Source organism: Charadrius vociferus, unplaced genomic scaffold (genome assembly GCF_000708025.1).
Source record: "Charadrius vociferus isolate BGI_N301 unplaced genomic scaffold, ASM70802v2 scaffold932, whole genome shotgun sequence".
In the NCBI taxonomy this organism is placed as follows: domain Eukaryota; kingdom Metazoa; phylum Chordata; class Aves; order Charadriiformes; family Charadriidae; genus Charadrius; species Charadrius vociferus.
This window is the reverse complement of record NW_009647299.1, coordinates 83,941-107,333: the sequence shown is the minus strand read 5'-3', so window position 1 is coordinate 107,333 and position 23,393 is coordinate 83,941. Positions and strand designations below refer to the sequence as shown.

At 47.6% G+C, this 23,393-nt stretch overlaps 2 protein-coding genes across 2 annotated transcripts in view; both read right to left on the bottom strand.

Annotated features, from left to right (window-relative positions):
- Positions 1-9,442: 9,442 nt before the first annotated feature.
- LOC104281987 (keratin, type II cytoskeletal 4-like) lies at positions 9,443-13,737 on the bottom strand. Its single transcript, XM_009880052.1, has 7 exons — positions 13,216-13,737; positions 12,168-12,382; positions 11,780-11,840; positions 11,021-11,116; positions 10,217-10,381; positions 10,009-10,134; positions 9,443-9,733 (listed from the first exon to the last, which is right to left on the bottom strand). Exons 1-7 carry the CDS (start codon positions 13,672-13,674, stop codon positions 9,443-9,445), a joined length of 1,413 nt encoding a protein of 470 aa, XP_009878354.1. The 5' UTR covers positions 13,675-13,737.
- Positions 13,738-19,844: 6,107 nt separating this feature from the next.
- The window catches only part of LOC104281985 (keratin, type II cytoskeletal 1-like), a 12,603-nt gene continuing 9,054 nt past the window's right edge, over positions 19,845-23,393 (bottom strand). The window contains exons 3-9 of the mRNA XM_009880051.1: positions 22,634-22,845; positions 22,378-22,438; positions 21,877-21,972; positions 21,404-21,568; positions 20,895-21,020; positions 19,970-20,190; positions 19,845-19,881 (exon numbers count right to left, since the gene is read on the bottom strand). Of these exons, the coding sequence (XP_009878353.1) occupies positions 19,845-19,881; positions 19,970-20,190; positions 20,895-21,020; positions 21,404-21,568; positions 21,877-21,972; positions 22,378-22,438; positions 22,634-22,845 (918 nt within the window). The remainder of the gene's footprint in view (positions 19,882-19,969; positions 20,191-20,894; positions 21,021-21,403; positions 21,569-21,876; positions 21,973-22,377; positions 22,439-22,633; positions 22,846-23,393) is intronic.

Genomic DNA, 23,393 nt, shown 5'->3' with positions numbered 1-23,393 from the left:
AATGGAAAAGAGAAAATCTTCCTGGGAAACATACATTTGTCGTAGCTGGGCCAACAGGACACCCTGGCCATGCTCTGTTGGAGGATACAAGGAAATGTGTTATTCAGCAGATCTGCAACTTTCGGAAGAAACTGCACCGAGCGGCATCTTGGAAATTTGTGATTTTGTTGAACTCTTCACTCTGCCCTCAGGGGATCCCCGAGTGAATCAGGACCCATCTCCTCCTCCGCTCAGCGGGGATGCGCACACCGAGGAGATTCATCCGGGGAACTCCGGTGTCATTTCTTGAAGCAACATCCACACACCGGTGTTTGGCCTTGTTATTCTCTTTGTTCTTGTTATTATGTGGTTGCTTTTTCTCCACGAATATCCTGTGGGGTAATCCGCCTGCTGGGCACTGCGTGTGATACCAGGGAGTGTTAAGCACCCGCCTCTCTTGTTCTCCAGCCAGAAGTGGCTTGCATGTGGAAATCTCAATGACCAAAAAGGCAGCTTGGTGTTCAAGACATCCTAATAATTGCACACCTGGCCTTCCAGCTCCTCTTTGGCTTAACCTGGAAGAACATTTCATGTTTTTTTTTTCTCCCAGGCGTTTTTGCAAACGCCGTCACTGCGCTGCTCAGCATGGCAAATACCCGTCTGCAGACGGGCTACCTGTCAAAGGACAGATGGGTGGCTTTACTTTCCCTTTAATTACTGAGCATGACAACTGTGGCTTCGTTGTCCTCATTTCAATTAAGGACTGACAAACACCCGAGGCGCGCTGTCCCCAAAACGTCATACCCCCTTTGAGTGGCTTCTTTCAAGTTACTCCAAGAGCGTATGATAAAGAGAACCGGTTGCTTATGAGATTGCTACTGGGTTTGGCGTAATTGCCTGTTGCTTGGCGGAGGTTTAGCACCTCCTTCCCACCCAAACCCTTCATCACTGTCACGAGTAGAGCGCTGCGGGGCAAGCTCTTGGTCTCCTCTCCAGCGCCGGAGGTCTCGGGTGTTGAGGGTTCAGACCCTGTTTCTCAGTGACACTGAATCCTCTCTTCTTTACCCCAGAACTGAAAGAGCACCTTAAAAAGTTAAAGGGTTTTATGCTTTACCTGCCTGCCTGCCTGCTTTCTTCACGTGATAATGTGGTTAATTTGGTTTCTGTTGTACAAAAATAGCCTATTTCAAGAAAGCTGGCAAAGGTCCTGTTTAATACACCATCCTAGGTCAACATCTGGGCTCCTCCAGAGCTGGCAGTTGCTCTTGTGCAGTGGTATTCAAGAGCTGATGGGTCCATCCATCTATGGTCCAAAGCCTCGATGTCTGCTCTGCTCTGAGCTCTGCTTGGTGCTGGCGCTTCTCATGGTGCCCATCTCCCGTCGCTTGTCTGTTTTCACAGCGATGGAGGCGTTGCAAAGCTTGTGCCTAAAGGTTGCAAAAAAGCTGCAGTCCGGAGCGATTGCCCCTCATTTGCATCGCTTTTGGGGAAATGCAGAACTAATTGTCTAATGTGAGTCTTCATCCTGCAGCTACAATCTGACCTGGAGTGATTCATCGCTGAGGAATATACCCAGCCACCTTTCATCCTGAAAAAGGATAAATCCACCTATTGAAGTGGACGGTGGCCAACGAGCGTTGGGTAGAGACAGAGGATTCCCCGCGTAGGTAACACCTGAACCCTGAAGAACGTCAGCGGGATTTTTGTTCCCATATGCAACTAGCACGTAAGCCCTGTTAGTATGGTGGATACGTAGATGGTCCAGCTCCAAAACCCAACTCTGTCTACGCTAAACTGGGCTGTGCTAAGGATGAGGGTGTTTCCAGGAAAAAAACCCAACCAACCCGTAACCTGCATTTCCCTGCGGACAGAAAGGGAGGAATTGCTACCTCTTCAAACACACATCTCAGCAATTCCAGCTCCTGCCCCAACAAACCCGCCCTGCCCCGCGGCTCTGTCGTAGCACAGCATACACCGTCCAGTGCTGCGGGAGCCGACGCAGGACCAGACACCGAACCGTTGACACCCAACTAGCCCATCGGTTTGCATGGCTGCTTTGGGTTTGGGTTCCCTTCATTTCTTCTGAGCAGCCTTGTGGGTCGTGTTGGCTGTGGGTAGGAGTTTCCTCAAGCCACCTCAATGACACAAGCCTAGAAAAAGTGGAGGAGGAAAGTTAAATCTGCCAGCCTGGGTTTTGAGGAGACCTCCTGAAAAGGTCTACATCATTGATATAGAAGAGAAACCTTGAACGCCCCAAAAATTCTTAGTGACAGCTGGGTCAGAATTTACCCAGATGTTTGGATTGGCCACCAAACAGAAAGGTCCACCCTTCACTTTGTTCTAGTGCAGCTGAGTTGAAGCATCCAAAGACAAATGGAGTTTCCATTACAATCAGCTTAAAAGGAAAGAAGTTGTACTCGGCAGAGGTGAGAAAGATGCAGCATGATCCGATGTTGCTCATACCCAGGGAGGTGGAGAATCCTCCACCCACACGCTAAGCCTGGACCACAAGCCCAGAATATCTTGCTCCTACCCTGATCCACCCCTTTTCAAGTGAGACCTCTGCCTGAAACCTTCCCCCTCCCTCCCGTTAGTAATATCGACCACATCACAAGGAACAACTTGCTTTTGAATATAATGTGGATTGTGGAGCTGTCTGGCTGCAAGGAATGAGCGTTCACGGGAGGAACTAATTACTGGCTAATTTCTTACCTGTATTTACCCGCAATCTGCTTTGCGGCAGGCTCCTTGGGTATCATTTGTTCCCACCTCCTGTGCAAAGTGTCTCTCCGCTTCCTCCGCTTCCTCGGGCAGCAGATGCAGGGCTGAAAATCCATCCTCGGATTTCCCATCTGTGCAACCGCGAGACACCCCACTTGGTGTGCCAGGAGTGATAATAATAGAGTAATAATTATAGTAAATGGCGCATTCATTAAAGAATAGAAGGCAACGTATCAGGAGGAGAGCAAGACCATCGCATTTGGTCCAACAGTCAGAAAGGGGAGGGAAAACCACTGTGCTTTCTGGGAGCTGGATGCATAGCTTGAAAATTGAGGGGGTGGGGAGGGAAGGCAAATGATCCCTGATAAGGATTCCCTGAGTAACGGTAAAAAATGCAATAAATCCGCATCCGTTTCGTCAGGCCCCGAAAACGCAACTTCTGTCCTCCAGGAAATTCTGAGGTATTTCAACTGGGTTTTTTTTAACACTGAGGGTAAAAAGCTGAAACTACACAAGTTGATGTTTGGGGTTTTTCTAAGTGGGATATTCCAAACCATGTCTTTCTGATGTGGCTGAGGACTTCCCAGTTTGGCTCTGTAAGGAATTCACCACAGAGTAAAGCGAATTTCCTGCTCCTGCCTTATCAGCAAAGAAGGCAGATTTGCTCCTGCGATTTCTTTATGTAGGTATTTCCTAGTCCCAGATGATTCAGCCCCAGAGCTGTACCATTGCTGCAACCTTTCATCTCTGCTGATGCTTTGGCTGGTTTTGATGCTTGCAGGATGAGTGGGACCAGGATCACCATCACCACGGTTCATCCTGCAAACTCCTCTGCTCCAAACCTTCTGCGCTCAGCCGGGTCCCGCAGTCTCTGAGATCTTTAAAGCCAAAACTCCGGTAGGTATTTCCACACCTTGTGCCGCCCTCGCTGCAGCCTGTGTGTGGTCCACCAGCCTGCCACCAAGGTCTCCATGGACTTGCACAGAGACCAATGAGGGTCCTTGTTCCAGCAAACCTGTTCAAATTTCTCACTGTTGCTACCGATTCGAAGCTGGATGAGTTTGCTTTTGCCTTTGCTGCTGTTTCTGAGCAAAAAAGGTTTCAAAGTCCAACGCTAGACCGCAGAAGTCTGGCATCTTTAGCTCATTCCAGGTAGGGAGAGGAGAAAGAGGCAGAGGAGGAAGAAAAAGAGCCTGTCTAGTGGCAGACTTTGAAAATATCCCTTATGTTTGGCATGGCCGGGTGAGATAAATGTCTTTTGAGCCCGTGTGGTTTTGTTTGGCTAGTGGTAATTGGTATCTGCTTTTGACATGAAAAAACATTATAGTAACTATCACACACACACAGAATAATGAGCAAGTGAAGACGCCTAAATGACAATCTTGGCTTGGAGAACATTTCCTTGCTTAATGTATTCCACTTGGATTAATTACCAGTTCAAATATTTACTGCAAAGTGTTTTCTTTCAGCTGATGGCTGCGGTTGTGACGCCTCTTCTGCCTCGTACCGCAGGGACATGCTGTGGAGATGACTTTCGTGGAGATGACTTTCTTGGAGATGACTTTCTTGGAAGATGACTTTCTCTCTGTTCCAGTAAGAGTCCCGCCTCTTCCCGCGTTCTTGTCTTGGTGTATTTAGTGCAGAGGGATGCTTTAGGAGAAGGTGAGTCACCCTCTCTAGTCTATAAATTAAGTTCAGGGTGAGTGGGTCAGTGGGATACGGCTGTCTTTTTTGAAGATTCATTTATGGTAGAAGCAGAAATGGTTGAAACGGAAAATGCTGGTTATAAAGGGTGGTGACATATTTGCAGGAGGTCGTCCGATGCATTAGAGTCACCTTTTTTGCATACTGTTCTTTTTGCAACGCACCCAAGACGTGCTTGGTTTTTGGAGGGGGCATCCTCCCAGTTGCCCATCTGCCCCCACAGATGATGGAGGAGACCTGGACCATGCACTTGGTCCAGATGGCTTTGCTTCTTCCCACTTTCTTCTTTATCTCCTTGACCGTGGTAGGCTTTGGCTTGGAATGCTTGTATTGGTCAGTCAAAACATCAAAACCAAAGCATTTCATAGAATAAAATTACTGGAATGGTATTTTTAAATTCTTCATATTCTTTACAAAAAGGACTGAATGGAAACATTTCTCAGTTATCAAGATGTTTTCTCTGGTTATTTTTCACTGACAGAAAATCCTGTTCCCCGACTTAAAACAACTGTTTGTTTAAGATAATCTCAGAAACGAGCAAAAAAATAGTCAAAACAATCCTCAAGATTAAAAAAACAAAAAAATGGGAAAGAAAAATAGCAATCATTTACCAGGAAATGTTCCTGAGCTTGTAATACAAGCTTTAATGAATAGTTTGAAAACCATTTGAGATGAACCTTTTCCCTTTGCTACTGTGACAAAATCTGAAGAGCTACCCCACTCAGCTGTAGCCATAGAGGAAAAATAAATGCCGCCTTTGTTTTCCTCTTCGGTTTGCCAAAATTATAGCTAAGAATATTTGGGTGTTGGCTCAAACATGAGGAGGAGAGGAGCTGCCCTTCTTTTGGAAGAGGTAGTATCATCTTCCTTTCTTCTCTCTATTATTCAGTCCACTAAAACCTAATTATTCTCCCACTGAAATTAGGCAGTCGCCTACTGCTTCCTCGGTGGGGATGGGACGAGTCACCCTTGCTAATGTGAGGAGGTTATTTTAGCCTCCTGTCTGCAGTTCACGCCCGAAGCAAGAGAATGAGGCTCCACAACCGACAGCCCAGGCTTGTGTCGTCTCTTATCTGGGGACACCTTGGTGTCCCGACTTTAATGGTGGGGAGGGGAAAGCTCTGGAAGACTCTGGGGCTTGCTGGGCTTTCAGCCCTTCGAGGCTGGGAATGTCATGCAAAGCCTGTTCCTGTTTCGCCGGGCCGCGAAGGGAGAGCAAGCAAGGGCAGGACCAACTGGTCGAGTCAACCAGCAGGAGCTGGTGAGGACTAACCCCACGTCCCAAAGCTGTGGCTTTCTCCACCTCGAACAAACCGTCATTTTTAGGAAGAGCAAAACCCAATGAGAAGCGGCCTCTGAAACAAAGCCAAGCTGAGTCGTTCTGGCTATGGATTGGGAAGGGACGGCCATGCCTCCTCGTAGCCACAAGGAAGACCCAAACCTGGAGCCACGGTGGTTCCTGGACAGCCGTCCTGTGCGCGCTTGTGGCCCAGAGGGTCGTCTTGAAACCGTGCGGGGAATTGATGACCTTCAGGAAATTCACTGGAGCTGCCTAATGTCCCAGCAGGGACTCTAAGCATGGGGGTTGCCTTCTTTCCAAATTACATTTGCAAGTGGTGAATGCACCAAGCTCAGATGCAAAATTACCTGCCGAGGTGGGCTCCGTCTCATCTAATTGGAGCCACATCAAAGGTAGATAAACTGCTCGAGTGGGTTTCCTCGTTTGAGAGAGGGGCTCGGGTGGAGGACTGTCCACCTCACCTAACCCGAGTCTGACACGCAGACGGTCAAGGTTAGATGAGACAGTTTCTGCTCTTAGCATAGAAATAACATCTCGTGCCCTTCCCCAAAGGTGCTTATCTTCCTCCTTGCGTCAGTCTTTAATATTCACTTTTTTTAGGCTGCAATTAGAGTTTTGCCCCGTGAGAGCGGAGAGATTAGTGGTGCCGTGTGACCTGTAATTCTTCATGTGCTGGAGACAGGGAGAACTTCACTGTGATAATAGCGTCTGCAAATCCAGCAGATGACAGGCAGGGTGTATTCGTCTGAGGACATGCCGGTGTCTCGCATGGTGATGTCTGCGTTTGCACTAATACCCCTGCCCCGGGCTGCCTGCAGAGCCAGGAGAGATCTAATGGATGTAGTCAGTAGAGTCTAGAGCTTGATGTATTTCGTGCTCAATTGGGTGCCTGTGTTTGGTCGGATGAATCACCCCATGGAAATCTTGGTTCCTTTCCATGAAATGAGCCCCCAGCCACCAGCTCATGTTTGAGCTCTCCATGGGAGACTTCGAAACTGAGACAAAGTCGATTCCACCCCATTACGGCCAAGAGATCTCTTCACTTATCCCCTTGCCTTTTAAGTCCTGCAAGGTAAATGTCACACTTTGTCAGCCCTGATGCCACCAAAGCAAAGGTTTTCGTGTCTGAAATACCATATATGTGCATGATATGACTCTGGCAGAGCCCAGCCCTGATGATGAACCCGTTGAGCCCAGAAGGTCGTCATCGACACCTATCTTCCTGCGACTGCGGTGACATGGAAGGATCAAAGAAATAGGTTGTTCTGAGGCTGCAGTGGTGAGTGAACCTACAGGTTGTCAAACTCATCACAGAAGACATCTTACAGTGCTCAGAACTGTTTTGGGGGTTTCTGGCAATCTTTGACATCAGGTGTTAATTGGGCTATAAAATATCTTACAGGTGATGTGACATAGGGAGGTAAAAACAGAATAAACACCATTGGACTCTACTGGCATCTGAGTCCCACCACGCTCCAAAGTGCCTAAAGAGAATCAAAAGATCTGTTTGGTCCTTTCTTCCCCCCACAGACTGTGAAAGAACACTTCTTCCCCCATTTGTAATTTCTTTAAATACCATCTATGGAAAAATTCAGAGATGAACCATGTACTTTCAATGCAGTTTATTGAAGGCACGGTGAAAAGCTGGGAAGTTTGAGCAGTCAATAAGAGAAGTTTTGTTCGTGCGAGTACAAGGTGTCAACTCGGATTTATGCACCAATAACTTCCCTCGGCATTTCAGGGGTGGGGATGGGGGGGTGAGCTCTTCTAAAAATCAGCACGCTTTGAACTAGCCACCCCTAACATGCAGAAGCAAATGAAAGTAAAGTACTACGTGTTCATCTGTAAGCAAATTCCACAAAAAGCCTATGGCTGCAGTGTAACTAGCAGGTGCTTTGAAAGTTGAAATTGCCTTGTTTTAAAATTTAAGCTCAAATTTGCAGCTCAGGGTTTCTTCTCTGACCAAAATAATAATAGTAATAATAATAAAAAAAAAATAAAAAGAATAAAAATAAGGAGACGTGCTCTTTGCAGTGCCTCCTGGGAAAGTTAAATCATCACTCTCTTTTCTGAAATGCTTTGGGAGGAGCTGGAAGAAAAAGAGGTGTCTTGTAAGGAAGAACATTGTTAATGAATCTGCTCGTTATGGGAAAAGCCGGAGAGAGAAGGCAGCGCAACAAGCAAACCCTTAAAGCTGTGATAATCCGGACAGTATAAACTCAGAGAAATAACACTGTGGTGAGCACCTGCTGGAGAAGCTTGTTGGGGGTGTCTTTAGGGTTGGGGACTCTGAAAACGTGACTTGGTGGGGTCTGTATCCGATGCTAATGAACAGGGGGTTAAGCTGGGTGACAATTGTTGCTACTAGTGGGCAGAGGAGCTATCCTGCATCATCTCGGTGGTAGGACCTGCGCGTCTGGGCGTTGCTCTCCGATGTTGCTGGCTGTGCCCCCTCCCCAGCCGGTGGCCCTATGGGACAACGCATGGGTCTCTGACAACCCCGTAGCTGCCCACCACGCCGTTGTTGCACCCCACCACTTCAGGGCTGTTCGCGACCACGACGGGAGAGCCCCCCAGCTGCCTGATGACGCAGCCTTGGTTTCCGAAGCTGACCACCCCACCAGCTTGGCAAGCCCCCATCCTAGCATTCAAACCCCCGTTTCCCGTGCTGACGACCGTGCGGGCTGGGTACCCCCCGCTCCGGGAACTGAATCCCCCATTTTTGCAGTTGACCCCTCCGGCTTGGCAATAGACCTCTGGGACACACTGCTTGGCCACCGAGCTGATGACTCTCTTGGGGTGGATCCCAGCGCTCCGGGAGCTGAATCCTCCATTCTGGGAGCTGTGTCGTCCGGACCGTCTCCCCAGGGAGCCGTAGCCACACACAGCCCCGTTTGCAGCCAGCATCCCGCAGTCGTCGGGGATATTGTAGCCGCTGCTGACCACAGCTGCAAGACAGCCCATGGGATTAATTACTGAGCGAGGAAAACTGGAAGACTTTCACAAGGCAAGTTGTTTCACGAGTGGCTGAACCGACCCAACCTGATTTCCTCTAGATTCGTCCAATGTATCTGAGCCCCTGCTCCTTCCAACTCCTCCCCCGTGTCCCAGCACATCCCCTCGCGGATCCTCCCCGTTCCCACTTTGCTCATCTGGCTGGTGGCAAATTCTTTCCCAGGTCGGCGCGTTGCCTCTTGGGTTCACCAGGACAGCTCGCTGTTGCCTCCAAGAGTAGAAAAGGGTCATGAATTTGACCTTCCCCCCTCCATCCAAAGGTTGATAAAGTTTTGTTTTGTTTTTTTTTTTAAACTCAGAGGTATTTGAGATTTCTGGAAGTAAACCTTCAATGTCAGCCTGGGCCAAAATGGCAAAGGGAGGCAGAGGGAGATGGGGTAGACAGATACTCCATAAACTGCCTTTCCTAAAGCAAGAAACCCTCATGGCTGTAAATTTTTGGGTTACTTACACACGCTCACCGGGTTCCCCACACATATCCTGTTAGGGGAGAGAAGAGAAATACGCGTTATCCTGTTAACCAGTTGCACGTACATCTAGAAACCTGACGTTACTCATAACTTCCAGCCATACATCCAGCCCACTTAATCCCTTGTTGTAACACGTCTGACTATCCCTAGGACAGGAACTGTTTTTGCTGGCACAAGGGTGGCCTGGGTGGCCTCCAGCCATCTCTCCAGCCCCAGTTTCTGTGAGCCTGGGCGGATCCTGGAGCTGCAAAATTCACTTGGGAGCTGGAATTGTTCTGGCCTCTGATAGACAGGAGTAAAGGGACAAGGTCTCTGTCACCCACCTGCTCTCTTCACCCTCCAGTAGAGTCTTATATGTCGCAATCTCGATATCCAGGGCCAGCTTGACGTTCAGCAGCTCCTGGTAATCCCGCAGCATGCAAGCCAGCTCATCCTTGGCCTTCTGGAGGGCATTCTGCAGCTCAACGTGCTTCTCCCGGGCATCTTTGAGGGCACAATCCCCGCGCTGCTCAACATCACAAATGGAGGTTTGCAGGCAGGAGACCTGTCAGAGAGGAGGATAACAGTGCAGGTGTCGTCAAGGTTTCGTTTCCTAATTCCTGGACATTCTAGTTTGGGATTAATCCGCTCTTTCAATTGCAAACAGAGAAAAAAACTCACTGTCTTTCCTCTCTATCCACTTTTCAGCTATACGCTTTCCAACTACAGCCTCGAGCCGGTTTAAGTCTACTAAAGGCCAATGCGTCATCTTCCCCCGTATCTGAGCTGTCCTCCAAGACATTGCCCTTTCTGGAGACATCGCCTCTGGGCCTCTCCTACCTGCTTCTTCACATTCTCCAGTTCACACTGCAGCTTCTGTATCATCCGGGTTAGCTCTGAGATCTCACACTTGTTGCTTTGCAGATCATCACAGTACTTGCCTCTCTTATCCTGAAGCTCCTGAAACTGGAACCAAGAAAGAAGACAATGGTCATTTTTGACCTGCAGCCTGTTAAGCTGCCAGGCAGACGCCTAGGTTGCTTCTTACCCTGGTTTGGTAGAAAGCGTCAACTTCTTCTTTGCTCTTCTGAGCTATTTCTTGGTACCAGCATTCAACGTTCTTGATGATGCTTTCCATGTCCAGGTCTCGGTTGTTGTCCATTTTCACGATGACTGAGGTGTCGCATAGCTGACGATCCACCTGAGCTCGTTCCTACAGGTTGGGGAATGGCTTAGTCAGCCGTTAGCAGTTCTCAGACTTTGTAGGGAAGGAAGGGCTGGAACAAAGAGCCACACTGCTCAGCTGGTGGGTATAACAAGTCAAGAAATGTCCCTGGGGTTGGCTCAGCAGAAAATCCTCCCTGCTGGATGAGTTGCCACATGTCAGCTGCTGACCTACATGCTGACCTGCAGCAATTCTGTCCACATCAAGGGCAAGGAATTTGAGTGACTTAACCCTTGGTATCCTGTCATCTTCAGCTGCTTCACTGATGCTAATGACAGGGTTAAGCTGGGAGTTTCTTTAGCTCTAATCAGACAACTGCAATCCAGAGTAACGAGACAGACGCATCTCTTTTCTCAGGGGTAGAGTTAGGACACAGCCAATTCATACCTGGGGCTGCATTAAGAATGCATAATCATGGTTGGATTAGATGATCTTAAAGGTCCCTTCCAACCTAGACAATTCTATCATTCCATGCTAATATTATATCAACCTCATAGTTTCATGCTTTCAAGTATTCAGGGCTTGGGATGAGAGATGTCCAAGAGGGATTTTGAGATGTAGAAATTTGGAGAACCTGAAGGATGAGACAGCAGTACCAGACTCCTGGGACGGACCAGAGACACTCACCTCCTCAAATACACATTTCAACAACTCCAACTGCCTTCTTAACAGATCCACCTTCACCTCCAGCTCTTCCTTGTTCAAAAAGATACAGTCTGCATCCTGAAAGAGAGGAGATACTGTCCAGCCCAATCTCACCGAAAACATTGGAGAAACTCACAGAAGACAGAGGCAGCGCCAATAAAAGAGAAACATGTTTCAACAGGATTTCAAGAGTAGGAAGGTGTGAGAGGGTGAGTCAAGATGCCTGGTGTCTCCTGAAGGAAAGCAAAACCATGCCAACGTGACTTACAGGGATTAGTTTATTTATTACTTAGGACGTAGCTACAAACTCAGAATCGACTAATGAGTATTTAAACACAATTTTTTAATATTGTTCAAATGATTTCTGCTTTTCTGATGTCCAAGTATAAAGGATGTGAAGAGACGGTCAGAAAATAACCAGCGTCTTAGACACCAGTGTGACCTCTCCCACTCTGTCTCCCTTCCACAAATACACCCTCCCATTACACTTCCAGACTGTGCATGGGGTAAGACAACTACTGCTGTAGTGCTGACGATGTAAGCTTTGAGGGTACGTTATTTTTACTCTCTACTTTCATTTGCCTCTTTTTCTGACCCTGTGCCTCTTTACAGGCCTCCCTCCTTCTGCTCATTATAACACTTTTTCCCTGGGCATTTGCTAATAACGCACTATTTCAGCTAAGCTTTACACCAAATAAACCTCTGAAAGGTATCGTGATTCGTGTATTTTGAGCTTCTCACCTTTTTGAGTGCCACAAACTCGTTCTCCACAGTTGTGCGCCTGTTGATTTCCTCTTCATATCTGTTGGAAAAGGAGAAGGAAATGGCTGAGGCAAAGCAATACCATCAGACACGGAGACATTAACCACCAGGGATAAATAACAGCCTTCCCTTGCTCAGAGACTGCCATCAGGCACTGTAAGATCAGTGTCTGGAGACCAAATATTAGACCATCCCAAGATCAGAAGCTTCTTCATGAGCAACAACATTAACAATGCAAAGAGTTTGCAAGTGAGGCAGAAGAATGTGACATCCCCAAAGGGGATGTGCCACACGTCTGGGAGATGTTGCCTGAGATGAACCAGAGAAGTGGTACGCCAACAGCTAGAGGAGACCGGGAGGTCCTTACTTGCACTTGAACTCCTCCACCAGCTGGCTGGTGGCACATTCTTCGCTGCCCAGTTTTTGCTTCTCACATAGCAAGCAGTCCAGGCGCTTCCGCAGGTCGCAGATGTAATTCTCAAAGTACAGTTCAAGGTTCTTCCCTTTCTTTGGTAGGACGTACTGCTGCAGGAGGCCCCACTTGGTCTCCAGCACTTTGTTCTGCTGCTCCAGGAATCGGACCTGCAGGCCAAAAAATAGCAATTCTTCAAATAAAGAGATGAAGGCGGTAAGTTGACACCGTGTTTAACTGTCTGCCCTCACTGTGAATCCGCAGGCATAAGAATAGGATTTTGGGGAAGTGAGAGGCGATACGCCACGATGGTCATAGAATTATCCACCTTATTTAGAAATCTAAAAGTCACAAGTCTAAATTTTTCAGAAATCTAAAAGTCACATGCCTAAATCTGCCTTTCTCACCAGTGAGTAGAAATAAAGCTCCTCTGGATGGTGCCTCTGATGTATTTTAGGATGAGATTGAGTCCCCAGAGGGTGGAACCTGTTTGTCTCTGTTTTTTCTGCAAAGGGATCCTAAGGTGATGGCTCAGACTTGGCTATCTAACGTTTAGGTGCCTGAATCGGGATTAACCTCCTTTGCCTTCAGGAATGTTTTTGGAACGGTCACTATATTTAACGACAAAGGGGGAAAAAGTGTCTAATACAGGAGAGAAAGGTGAGCCCGTCGGGGCTGTAACTTCTAGCTGAGCTAGAACAAGGCTGCAATGAGAAACCCAGCCTTGACCTGAAGCTGTCCAGAGAGGAGATACCTGCAAGGAAGTCCAGTGCTACCACAGCTGCGATACAAACACCACCAAATACCGGTACATGGCTGAAATGAGCCCTTCCCCAGTCCTGAAGATCACAGTCTGAACCGACGTGGCTCTGTGGGAACCTGGACCCTTGTATCGACCCAGTTCAGGGACTCGTGCAGTCAGCTGGACTGGGGGTTTTGGAGGGGTTTGGTCGTGTTTCATTTTTCTCGAAGAAGTGCAAGCACGGGGTAGGTTTGCACTCACCTTGTCGATGAAGCAGGCAAACTGGGTGTTGAGGGTCTTGATCTGTTCCTTCTCCTGACAGCGTATTTCGTGTTCCAGCGGGTCGACCCCAACGCAGAGGGGCTTCAGAAGCCGCTCGTCGATGCAGATACCTTGGATGCCATCCGCCTTGCGATCGGGGTAGCCCCTCACAATACTATATCCCCTGGGGCCACAGAGGCCAACCCTTCCTCCAACGCTACCATAGCCTACGCCTCCGAAGCCAAATTCTCCAAAACATCCAGTACCGCAGACCCCGTTGACGTAGGAAATCCTCCTGTTTCCACCTAGGTTGCAGACGCTCCTGCTGCTGTAGGCACCAGCTCCGCATCGGCCGGGTTGGCAGGCAGAGGCAGCGTAGCTTCGACCACAAATCTCCGAAGCTGAACTGAAGCCTCTTCGTCCCAGGACAGATCTCACCGTAGGCGCCTGTCTGCTCATCGTGGCTTATTTGAAGATGGAATATGAAAGTTCAGGGGAAGCTCTTCTGCAGGAGAGGAACAGAGATCCCGCTGAAGTGCCACCGTGATGCTACCCCTTATATACATTTGGGAAGCTGGCCTTGATAGGATCAGGACATTAATTTAAAGCGCTTAAGGGTTTGGTTTGCCTGGCAGCAATAAATGCTCCTCAAAATGCAAAACAGCCCGGCAAATACTAACTACTGAGGAAATAAAAAGGAATCTAAAAGTGCTCTGTGTGCAAGTTGGCTTAGAATATATTACGGTTTGAAGTGTTCCCCTAACTTACGCTAATTATAGTTTAGCGAACATTTTTGAAGAAACTCTTTGTGATTTGTTTGCAGTGTGTCGTTTGGGGTTTTGTGTCTCATGGGTTTTTGTGTATGATGGCATGTTTTGCAGACTTGCACTTTGTGGGGGTAATTTCACAATCTCTCCTTTTTTCTCTCACCAGGCTTGTTTTGGGTGCGGAAAAGTAACCAAAAAAAAAAAAAAAAAAGAAGGTCAACAATGGAAAAACACTGTGGAAGTGGTGTTGGGATGGATGGATCATTTCTGTGCCTGAAACACCAGCAAATTCACTGAGTTATGGGTCTGGATTCATAGGCATATTTCAATTTTCTTACTCGCTTTATGTTCTCTGCAGTCAGTGACATTTTCCCTTGAGTAATTGTGCAAATTCTTAACCTGAAGTCCATTTGACACGGTCCTTGGCCCTTGCTCTATTGGACCTTTTACCAAGCTGGATGTCAGAGACCTTTTTGTTTCATCTTCTGGTAGTCTCTACAGGGAACAAAAAAGGAACAGTAGCACGTTTCAGCCTGGTGAGATCCACCCCATGCAAGAAGCGACAGCTAAAAGTTGGGTGACTCTGCCAGACACGTCCTTGACACTGGATGGAGAGCCACCTCCAAGAGAAACAGCCCCTGGGTCTGTGCTTAGGGGAACTGCGGTGATTTGCCCTCCGCAGGTGCTGGTCTTTCTCCATCAACAGGGAAAGACTTAATGAGTAGATTGTCTAATCCCTGGACACCAGGGATGGCTTTGACTCACATTGGCAAGATGAATCTCTCTCTCTCTCCTAATCACTAGCCCAAGGAGGTAAGACAGTCAACCTATCTGCCAACCATCTCGGGGCCTTCTCCAAACCAACATTTGGAAAGTCAAAACAATAGGGCTCTTTCAGCTCTTTGAGAGTAAATTGTTTGGGAGAAAAATAGACATTGTAGTGCCGACAACTAAATGCCCTCAGTCCTTCCTAACTGAAGGGGAGCAGTGCTTGGAGAAGTCTGTGTGTTATACACACAACATGACGGCATTTGGAGACGCCCAGTAGCTGTGTTCCCTTATCCTCGTTAAGCCCTCCGAAAACATTTTCTGGGAGTTAGGATCAGGCAGTGCAAATCATAAAAACAGTGTAAACCTCCTTAAAACATGAAACCTTCTAATATCAAGTTCTTAAAAAGAAGACATGCACACCGAAACCATAGGACGTGACTGCAGCACTGACATTCACAAGGCTACTAATTGGACGTGTAATTGTGAGTTTGAGGGGCTGGTGGTATAAATTAGTTGTGTAAACTGATACTTTTACCCTATACAAACAGGATAATTCCACATATTTATAGCATGACTTTCAGATTACAGCTTTGTTTATAGTATTTTAGGCTCACAGTTTGTACTGGGTTGCCAGCACAATTGGCAATATCAGCCGAAACAAATATTAGAGACTTCAAGATAACGCTTGTAACTTCCCAGATCCTTTAAGTTCCCAACAGAGATTTATCGGAAGCAAAAGGCATATTTAAATCCAACAATGAGTACAAAAGGCAATGGTTATGAGCTGTATGTAGGAAAACTGCATCCCGGACCAGAAGCCAGACTGAAGGCTGGTGTGCCACCGCTGCTTTTCTGCACCCCATAATACGCGTCGGCTGTGTGGGAGACACCTGGAACGTCGCAGAGGCTGCAATTAAACGTCTGTGAACCAGCAGGGCTGCAGCAGCCCCAGTTCCAAAACGCCTCGCCACAGCCCCTGGCTTCCTGATAGGTAAGAGATTTTGGGCACAAGTTGCCCAATATTGGGTAAAATTTCTGTGTGAGCCGAGCCCCTGTTGTTGCTCCTGAATCCCGGTGGGAAGGCGCCTATGCAGAAGGGTCACTTGATGTCTCTTAGGTCTTTCCAAGGAACAACGAGTGTTTTGCCTCAAGACTTCAAGAATTGACAGTTTGTTATTGTGAGTGTGGACATGGGCAATGGGGGAGTACTTCGAAGCCAAAGTTGTGCCTTTTTGACTCAAAAAAAAAAAAAAAAAAGAGGGGAAGGACTGAGGAAGCAAAAAAGGAAAATATTTTGATGAGGGGTTGGATGAGTCATTTTGACAACTTGCAATCTCTCCCTTTGTCAGCATTCTTCTCCCTCAATGTGCTGCTGAAAATGGAATTCATTATAAGAACATATGAAGTTCACTAATTTGTTTGTTGCCTCTGGAGTTGAATCTGAACTAGCTTTTAAAATGTGTTTTATGTGATAGTCTCAAAGAGCCGCGCTCCATCTCTGTAATTATCCGCAGCCATTGAAAACTCATTGCATTCAGACAGGACAATGGCAATAACCTGCCTGGGCTAACACCATTTGATAGACGTCAGATTGGGTCGTAACATGTGTTTTTATACACACAGTTTTTTGGACTGTGTAGACTCTTGTCTATGGTGTTCATGAGATGTTAAAGAATTGATTTGATTAGTGCAGCCTGGCTCCCTTGTATCCCAAAGCCAAAGTTGTGCAAGGGAATTAAGTCTGGTAATGTATTTTTTCCTCTCATTAGCCTACATCTGCTCTATGTTAGAAGTCGAGGCTGGGATTTTCAAAGGATGTTCCTCATAAAATTCATCAAACACTGGGCCTGGGTGCACCTTCCTCCCTACTTCAGCCATCAAACTACCGTGTATTCTAATTTCGTCTTTGAGACTCCCTCTGTGGCGAATGGAAAGAGATAGGCATCTCCAGACGGTGACTCATCGCATCCTAAAATAGGCAGCTAAGGCGGGTGGGAGGAATCCACCTCTGGAGGGACTCACCTCTCTTCTCATTGACTACCAGAGGCAGTCTAGACAACCAGACAACTCGACCAGGCGCCCCACTTCAGGATGGTTAAAGTTAGGTGAAATTAGTCCCACCCTTTGGGCGCCAAATTTCTTTAGCGCCTTTGAAGTCTTAATGAGAGTACACAACATCACACGCTCTCCAGATTCGCTGGGCTCCTGATGCGTGCATATATCCTATCTCCATGCAGTGATTAGCGCCTGTAAAGCTGAGGCTTGCAACAAAGCAAAGGATTGTTTTGATCTTTTTCATGTTGATGTCTTCCTCCCACAGGATTGCACAGTGGAAATGAATGTGGGATGTATGGGAACGCGGCCCCTGAATGGGATGGCATCACTGCCCGTGAAAGCACAAAGATTAGAAAAGGAAAAAAAAATATTGCAGCTGTTATTAGGTTACAGCAACTTCTTTACAAATCTACAGGGGCCCTTATCCCTTCCAGCTGAGGCCATTTTCTTGGGCAGAAGAGGTTCTCTGAGCCGTAGAAGGAAGGAATTGCCCATGGAAGGTGGGTCGGGGCCTCCTGGGAAGCGCCTTCAGCCGGCAGGAGATAAGTTTGTCCTTTTGTTATGCTAAAGCCCCGGTGCCCGAGCCCACGTTTTCACTTGGTTTGCACCGCTTTGTGATGTACTGCTGAATTTCCAACGGGACACCCGGTTGACTCCTGAAGTGCTGATGTTCAGAGAGGTTGGTCACAGGCTGAAAGTAAAGCACTTGCTAAATTATCAGATCTTGAAGTGGTGACCTAGGGGGTGGGGAGTTTGGAGGTTAGAAAGCAACCCTAATTCTGTGTCATTTCCCTGACATATTCTTCTCTTGCATAAAAAGTGACAGGATTGTCTATTTTCAATGGGAACACCATAACCTTTATGAGATGCTTAAACCCCTCTTAATGAGTATTTACAGCTGCTTGATTGTTCTTTTCTTGTTGAATCTTTCTTGTGGTTTTCTTCATTAGAGATTGTGCCCGGTTCCTTTCGTGCTCCTGATATTTGATTGGGAAATAACTTCCTATCACATGAGAATTGTGGGGGGAGCGAAAGCTCTTCCAGTTCTGAATCACAGTAATTGCTTCGGACAGGAAAGACCTACCCTCCAGATTCCCCCTTTTGTAGAGCACCTATCTGTCCAACTTGCCTCTGTATGGCTCGTTTCTTTGTTCTGCTCGTTTGCTTTCATCAGTTTAATCGCAAAACACTTCAGTCCTTTGTGGTTGATTTATGTTACTAATTTGTTGGCTTCTTTTTTTTTAATCTGCTCAAATGTACAATAAAATATCTCCCTTTGATCTGTTTTGAAATCCTAATCTGGTAGTTGTAGGATTTCTAAAATGATGCTGAAAAAAGCAACCAAGCACATTCCGAGTGTCTTTTTTTTTCCCTGTAATGACCCTATTGCAGCAGATTTTGAAGAGGTATAAAAAGTGTTTTGTCGTCACACCTCTGGGGCAGACGTGCCATAAACACGCAAAGGGATCAAGATGGCTTCTCTATGGGTCTTAAAACACCCATTAAACAGCGCTGGGTAGGAGCCAAATTTGGTGCAAATCAGCATAAATAAGCTGACTTTCAAAGGCTTCCAGAATTTACACCAACCAAAGACTGGATCCACAGTGAGACTCTCTGGGCAGCCTTGCCACCTCTGCTTAATTGCTAAGACTCCTAATCAGCAGATATGTCTTGTCCAATTTGGGAATTGGGCATTTCTGTGTTCTTGGCAAACACTAAAAAACAAGTGGCAACACGTTTGTTGTCCGTGCAATTTATTGGGAAAAGAGCAAAAAAGTTTAAAGCTCGCGAGTTGTCAAGATCGAAAGTGAGGGTGCTGTAATTTATGCGTGTGTCAGGACACTAAGCGCAGGAGCTAATTACCCTTTGCTGACTGCAGAAGGTGAAACGTGTGTTTTGGAACTGAGATTTCCTTTATGACTTGCCTGCCCACGTCGGGATGACCAAACTGCTCCAAGACAGCAAACAAAGAGCATGGCTGGAGTCCTGCCCCTCCTCACCGTCACGCCGTGCGTCTCGCCACCGCCGCTCCGCTGACTTGCCTAAAATCACTTCAGATGGACTTTGATGAAACGGTGAGCCCTCGAGAGCTCATTTCCAGAAACACTTCCCAGAGCACTCCAGGGAAAGGATTCCCGATTAAATATCACAACTTGTTTCAGAGACAGCAAAGACTTAATCAGGGGGGAAAAAAAAAAAAAAGGCAGCTGGTGGGAAGCAGGAGTTGAGCGATAATAAGATCAGTGCCCCAACACAACCACCAGCCCTTTAAAGAAACAGCAGAAATCAAAAGGAATATGTTTTAAGTGTCCCTTTTTTGATGTGATCCCGGTGGAGTTTCTGTGATGTGGTTTTGTGATGCTACAAACTGCTCGTACCCGGTATGGCTCTTCCTTGTGTGGAAGGTGGAGTTGAGGACATTTTTACCACTGAAAGTGGAGCGGGGCTTTCATTTTTCTACTTCAGGTGTCGTGCCCTTCTTGCCCTGACTCTCGCAGCTGGAGTTTAGATCTGGACGTTCCTGGGGCGGGGAGGTCCGGTGGAAATCCTCACCCCTGGCCAACACGGCCCTTGTGGGTGAGCTGAGTTCCCCAAACTCTTTGCGGCTCTGCAGTTCTCTGCAGTCCTACTGCAGAGTCCACCAGTGCCCGGAGGGGCTGAGCTCTGGCACGAAGGATCCCCACCTCCGGCTCTAAATTCTTCACTCCTGGGGATGCCGCTGGGAGCAGGAGGGATGTGCTGCGTGCCTGCAGAGCTGGCGGTGCTCCTGGGGGTGAATCCTCGGTGGCAGGCAACGGCATCTTCAGGTAGGGATGCTCCACCAGCGTGACAGGAGGACTTGCATCTTCTGGCATGTCTCCCAGACCCACATCCCAGATCAGCTGCGCCGCCAGAGATGGCATTGCAAGCGGTGGTGATGGCTGTTGTGGGGAAACACAAGCTGAAGCACTCATGGGGAGGACGCAGCCTTCCTCCTCCCCCTGAAAACCAGAACTAGATTGTTTAATGTTGTAAGGAAAATAGAAAAGCTTGAGCTTACTTACACACTCTCACGGGGCTCCCAAGGCGTATCCTGAAGGAGAAGAAGGTCCCAAGGTTAGCCATCATGTCCAGTCCCAAGGACTGAAGACTGGCCCACACACGGCCGTGGTGGTACCCACCTGCTCTCTTCACCCTCCAGTAAAGTCTTATACATCGCAATCTCGATATCCAGGGCCAGCTTGACGTTGAGCAGCTCCTGGTAATCCCGCAGCATGCAAGCCAGCTCGTCCTTGGCCTTCTGGAGGGCATTCTGCAGCCCAACGTGCTTCTCCCGGGCATCCTTGAGGGCACAGTCCCCATGCCGCTCAGTGTCACAAACTGATGTTTGCAGAGAGGACACCTGCCAGGGGAGACACAAGAAGTCCTTACTTTCCCTGCCCTCTTTCTTTGCCATACTCACCTTTGAAAGAGAAATCCTCGCTTCTTTTGAGAGTCCCAAATTGAGAAGTATTTGGGTTGTTTTTCAGAAAGCCAAATGTTTCCAAAATCAGCTGTCAATTCTGAAGTACTACAGAAAGACTGGACATGTCCCTGTGCTGCCAGACCAGTTTAAGTCTTGTTTCGAGGATACCAATACTTTGTTCTAATTGGAACTAATAATTAAGGTTTTCCATTACTTCCCGTTATAAACTATATAATGAATTAGATGGTCTGAAAATTATGCCAGTTTCTATGGGTGCTGAATTACTGGTGAGTCATAATTTTACCCTACTTATTGGATGCTTTGAATCTGTGTCAGAAGCATCGTCTCCTGCCAGAATTCTTGCTGGAGCAATTTTAGCAATTTTCTGAGAGGCTTTAGCTGATCCAATGACCGAATTTGGTGCAGTTAGTTCTTTGCAATAATCAAAACGATCCAACGGAGCATAGGCCAGCAGATAATCCTTCTCCCCTGTTCAGCCCTGGTAAGATCTTCTCCAGCCCAATGGAGCCAGTGTGAGGCAATGTTCTTTGCTAAAGATGAAAGAAATGCCAGAGAGATGTAGAAAACACGACCTGGGATCTCACAACTGGGATCTAGTGAGTAAATATGATCCATCATACCTGTGTCTTTGCATTTTCAAGGTCGCACTGCCTTCTCTGGATCACAAAACTCAGCTCTTCAATCTCTTGCTGGTGGGACTTCAGTTCATTGCAATGTCTCCCCTTTGCCCACTCAAGCTCTTGGAACTGATAATAAGAAAAGAGAGATGGAAATTAATTCTTGTCATGTACACAATATAGGAGCCTTGCTTCTCTTTCCAGAGTGAATTAAACTAGGTTTAGAGAAGTCCTCATGACTTTGCAGCTCCTGAGACTTCCAGCAGCAAGTGGAGCTTTCCTCCTGTAGCTTTCACCGTTCAACCACAACCTCCCCATTCCCCACGTGTCCCATTGCGCTGTGTCAGTTCTGGGGTTGTTCTCCTGACTTTGAGACTCAAAGAGTTTTGCAGAAAGCAAAATTAGGTTCAGGAGTTACATAGCGAAGACAGAAAGAAAAAAATCTCCACCTGTGCGCTGGTGCTTTTGACAGTGAGAGAACAAAGGGTATGTCGCTGGACGCTACAACCTACCCTGGTTCTGTACAAGGCATCCAACTCTGCTTTGCTCTTCTGAGCCGTGTCCTCATACCAGCATGCAACACTCCTGAGGACACCTTCCAGGTCCAGGCCACGGCTGTTGTCCATCTTCACGACGACAGAGGTGTCGCAGGGACTTCTCTCCAGCTCAGCGATTTCCTAGAAGCCATGTGAAGTGGCAGTAAGAGGTCAGTATGTCTCTGTCCCCGGAGTTCTTATCTCACACTCCAGTGGAAGTTAACACCACCACTGAGAGTTTGACCTGAGATTGAGACCAGGTTTGGTCACGCATGCAACTTGAGGGTTTGGGTTTTTCTGAGATCTCAAAGTCTTTCTTGTCTGGGATTCCCATTGCCTCCCAAAGAGAGCCTGAGGGATCGGTTTAATCAGGCCTAAATCACTGTAGACAAGGAGCGGATGGTAGGAGTAGCTGCCATCAAACAACGCTGGGACAGGGGCATCCATACCTGGGCAGAAACACATTTCAGGAACTCTGTCTCTTGCTTTAGGGTTTCTACCTTTGCTTCCAGCTCTGCCTTGGCCAGATAGACGCAGTCCGTATCCTAAAAAGAGTTTCCAGGCATTTAGAAGTCAAGATGGTGCCTACACAGAGACCTAAAGCAATTTGATTATATGTTTAGAGTAAGAAGTTTTCTTTAGGAAATGTAATTGGGACGCTCGGATACTCCCTGAGCAGCAACAGCTGAGGGGTCCCAAAAGCATATACAATATTGCTGAGCTCTTGCTTGAAAAACATCATGATTTGGGCATTAGGAGGAGCCAGGTGTCAGTTTAGAGTGAAATACGCTTTCTGTGCTGAAGGGCAGAGGGTTCATGTTTTTCTGCATCCATACCTGTCCAATGACTTTTAACATTCTCAAGACCAGACCCTTGCCTTGCAAGGAGCAGATCGGAGGGAAGTCCTTGGATCTCTGCATCCAACCCTTCCGTTCACGCAAACTCCTTACCTTCTTCAGTAGCACAAACTCATTTTCGGCAGCTGTGCGCCTGTTCCCTTCCTGTTCGTATCTGTTGGGGAAGAGGAGAGAAGAGTTGCTGGGTCATTCTGAGACTGGAGACCTTGTTTGTGGTATTTTGGGGTCAGGGTGCTTTTGGATCTCAGCCTTTTGTTAGAGAGAAGTCTAATTATACGGACAAAAATAAAAGCCCAATTAGACAAGCTGTTTGAGCTCGCTGCCCTGTGGATGGTTTCTGCTCACTCACTTGCGTCTGAACTCCTCAACGAGCTTGTCCATGTCGTTCAGCTCAGGCTCCATCCGCCCCTTCTCATGCAGCAACGAGTCCAGCCGCCTCTGCAGGCTGCAAATGAAGTTGTCGAAGACACGGCTGATGTTCCTAGGGGACGGCAGGACCTGCTTTTGGAGTAGGTCCCATTTGGTGGCCAACACCCTGTTCTGCTGCTCCAGATGCTGGACCTGCATTCAGAAAGCAAAGCCACCTCCTTCAGACACGTGCTTAGATGCATTGTATGGGGACCAGATGAACGGGGAGGGGGGCAACAAGGCGTCTGCTCTTCTGAGTCAGTGCTCCAGGGGCTCATTCTGGTTTGAAGGGGATGAGAGGAACAAAAGGGCATTGCGATCTTCATCATCCTGTCATCCTACAGCAAACTGGGCATGCTGCTCTCCCATTCTCCAAGGAAGCCCTAGACAGCACAGCCTTTGTGACAGCTGCAGAAACCACAGAATATTTAAATAGACCTGCATATCAATTGGCTGATAGTGGAAACCATCACTTATCTATAGGAGACAATGCAACTTTACAAGGTCCAGCTACACAGGCAGAAATCAGAAGCTCAGTAAGACACTTCGGAGGAACAGCTCCCTTCCACTGTTAATAAAAACAGATGCAGCTTATCAACAGCAGGACACGGAGCTGTTGGAGCGGGGCCAGAAGTGGGCACGGAGATGCTGGGAGGGCTGGAGCCCCTCTGCTGGGAGGACAGGCTGGGAGAGTTGGGGGG

Bases quoted from the DNA above. Each gene is read 5' to 3' on its own strand.
- LOC104281987 (XM_009880052.1), bottom strand. From the start codon at position 13,674: ATGAGCAGACAGGCGCCTACGGTGAGATCTGTCCTGGGACGAAGAGGC. The intron at 12,383-13,215 runs GTGAGTGCAAAC...TTTGGCCTGCAG, and splicing joins TTGCCTGCTTCATCGACAAG to GTCCGATTCCTGGAGCAGCA. The intron at 10,135-10,216 runs GTAAGAAGCAAC...TCTTGGTTCCAG, and splicing joins ACGCTTTCTACCAAACCAGG to TTTCAGGAGCTTCAGGATAA.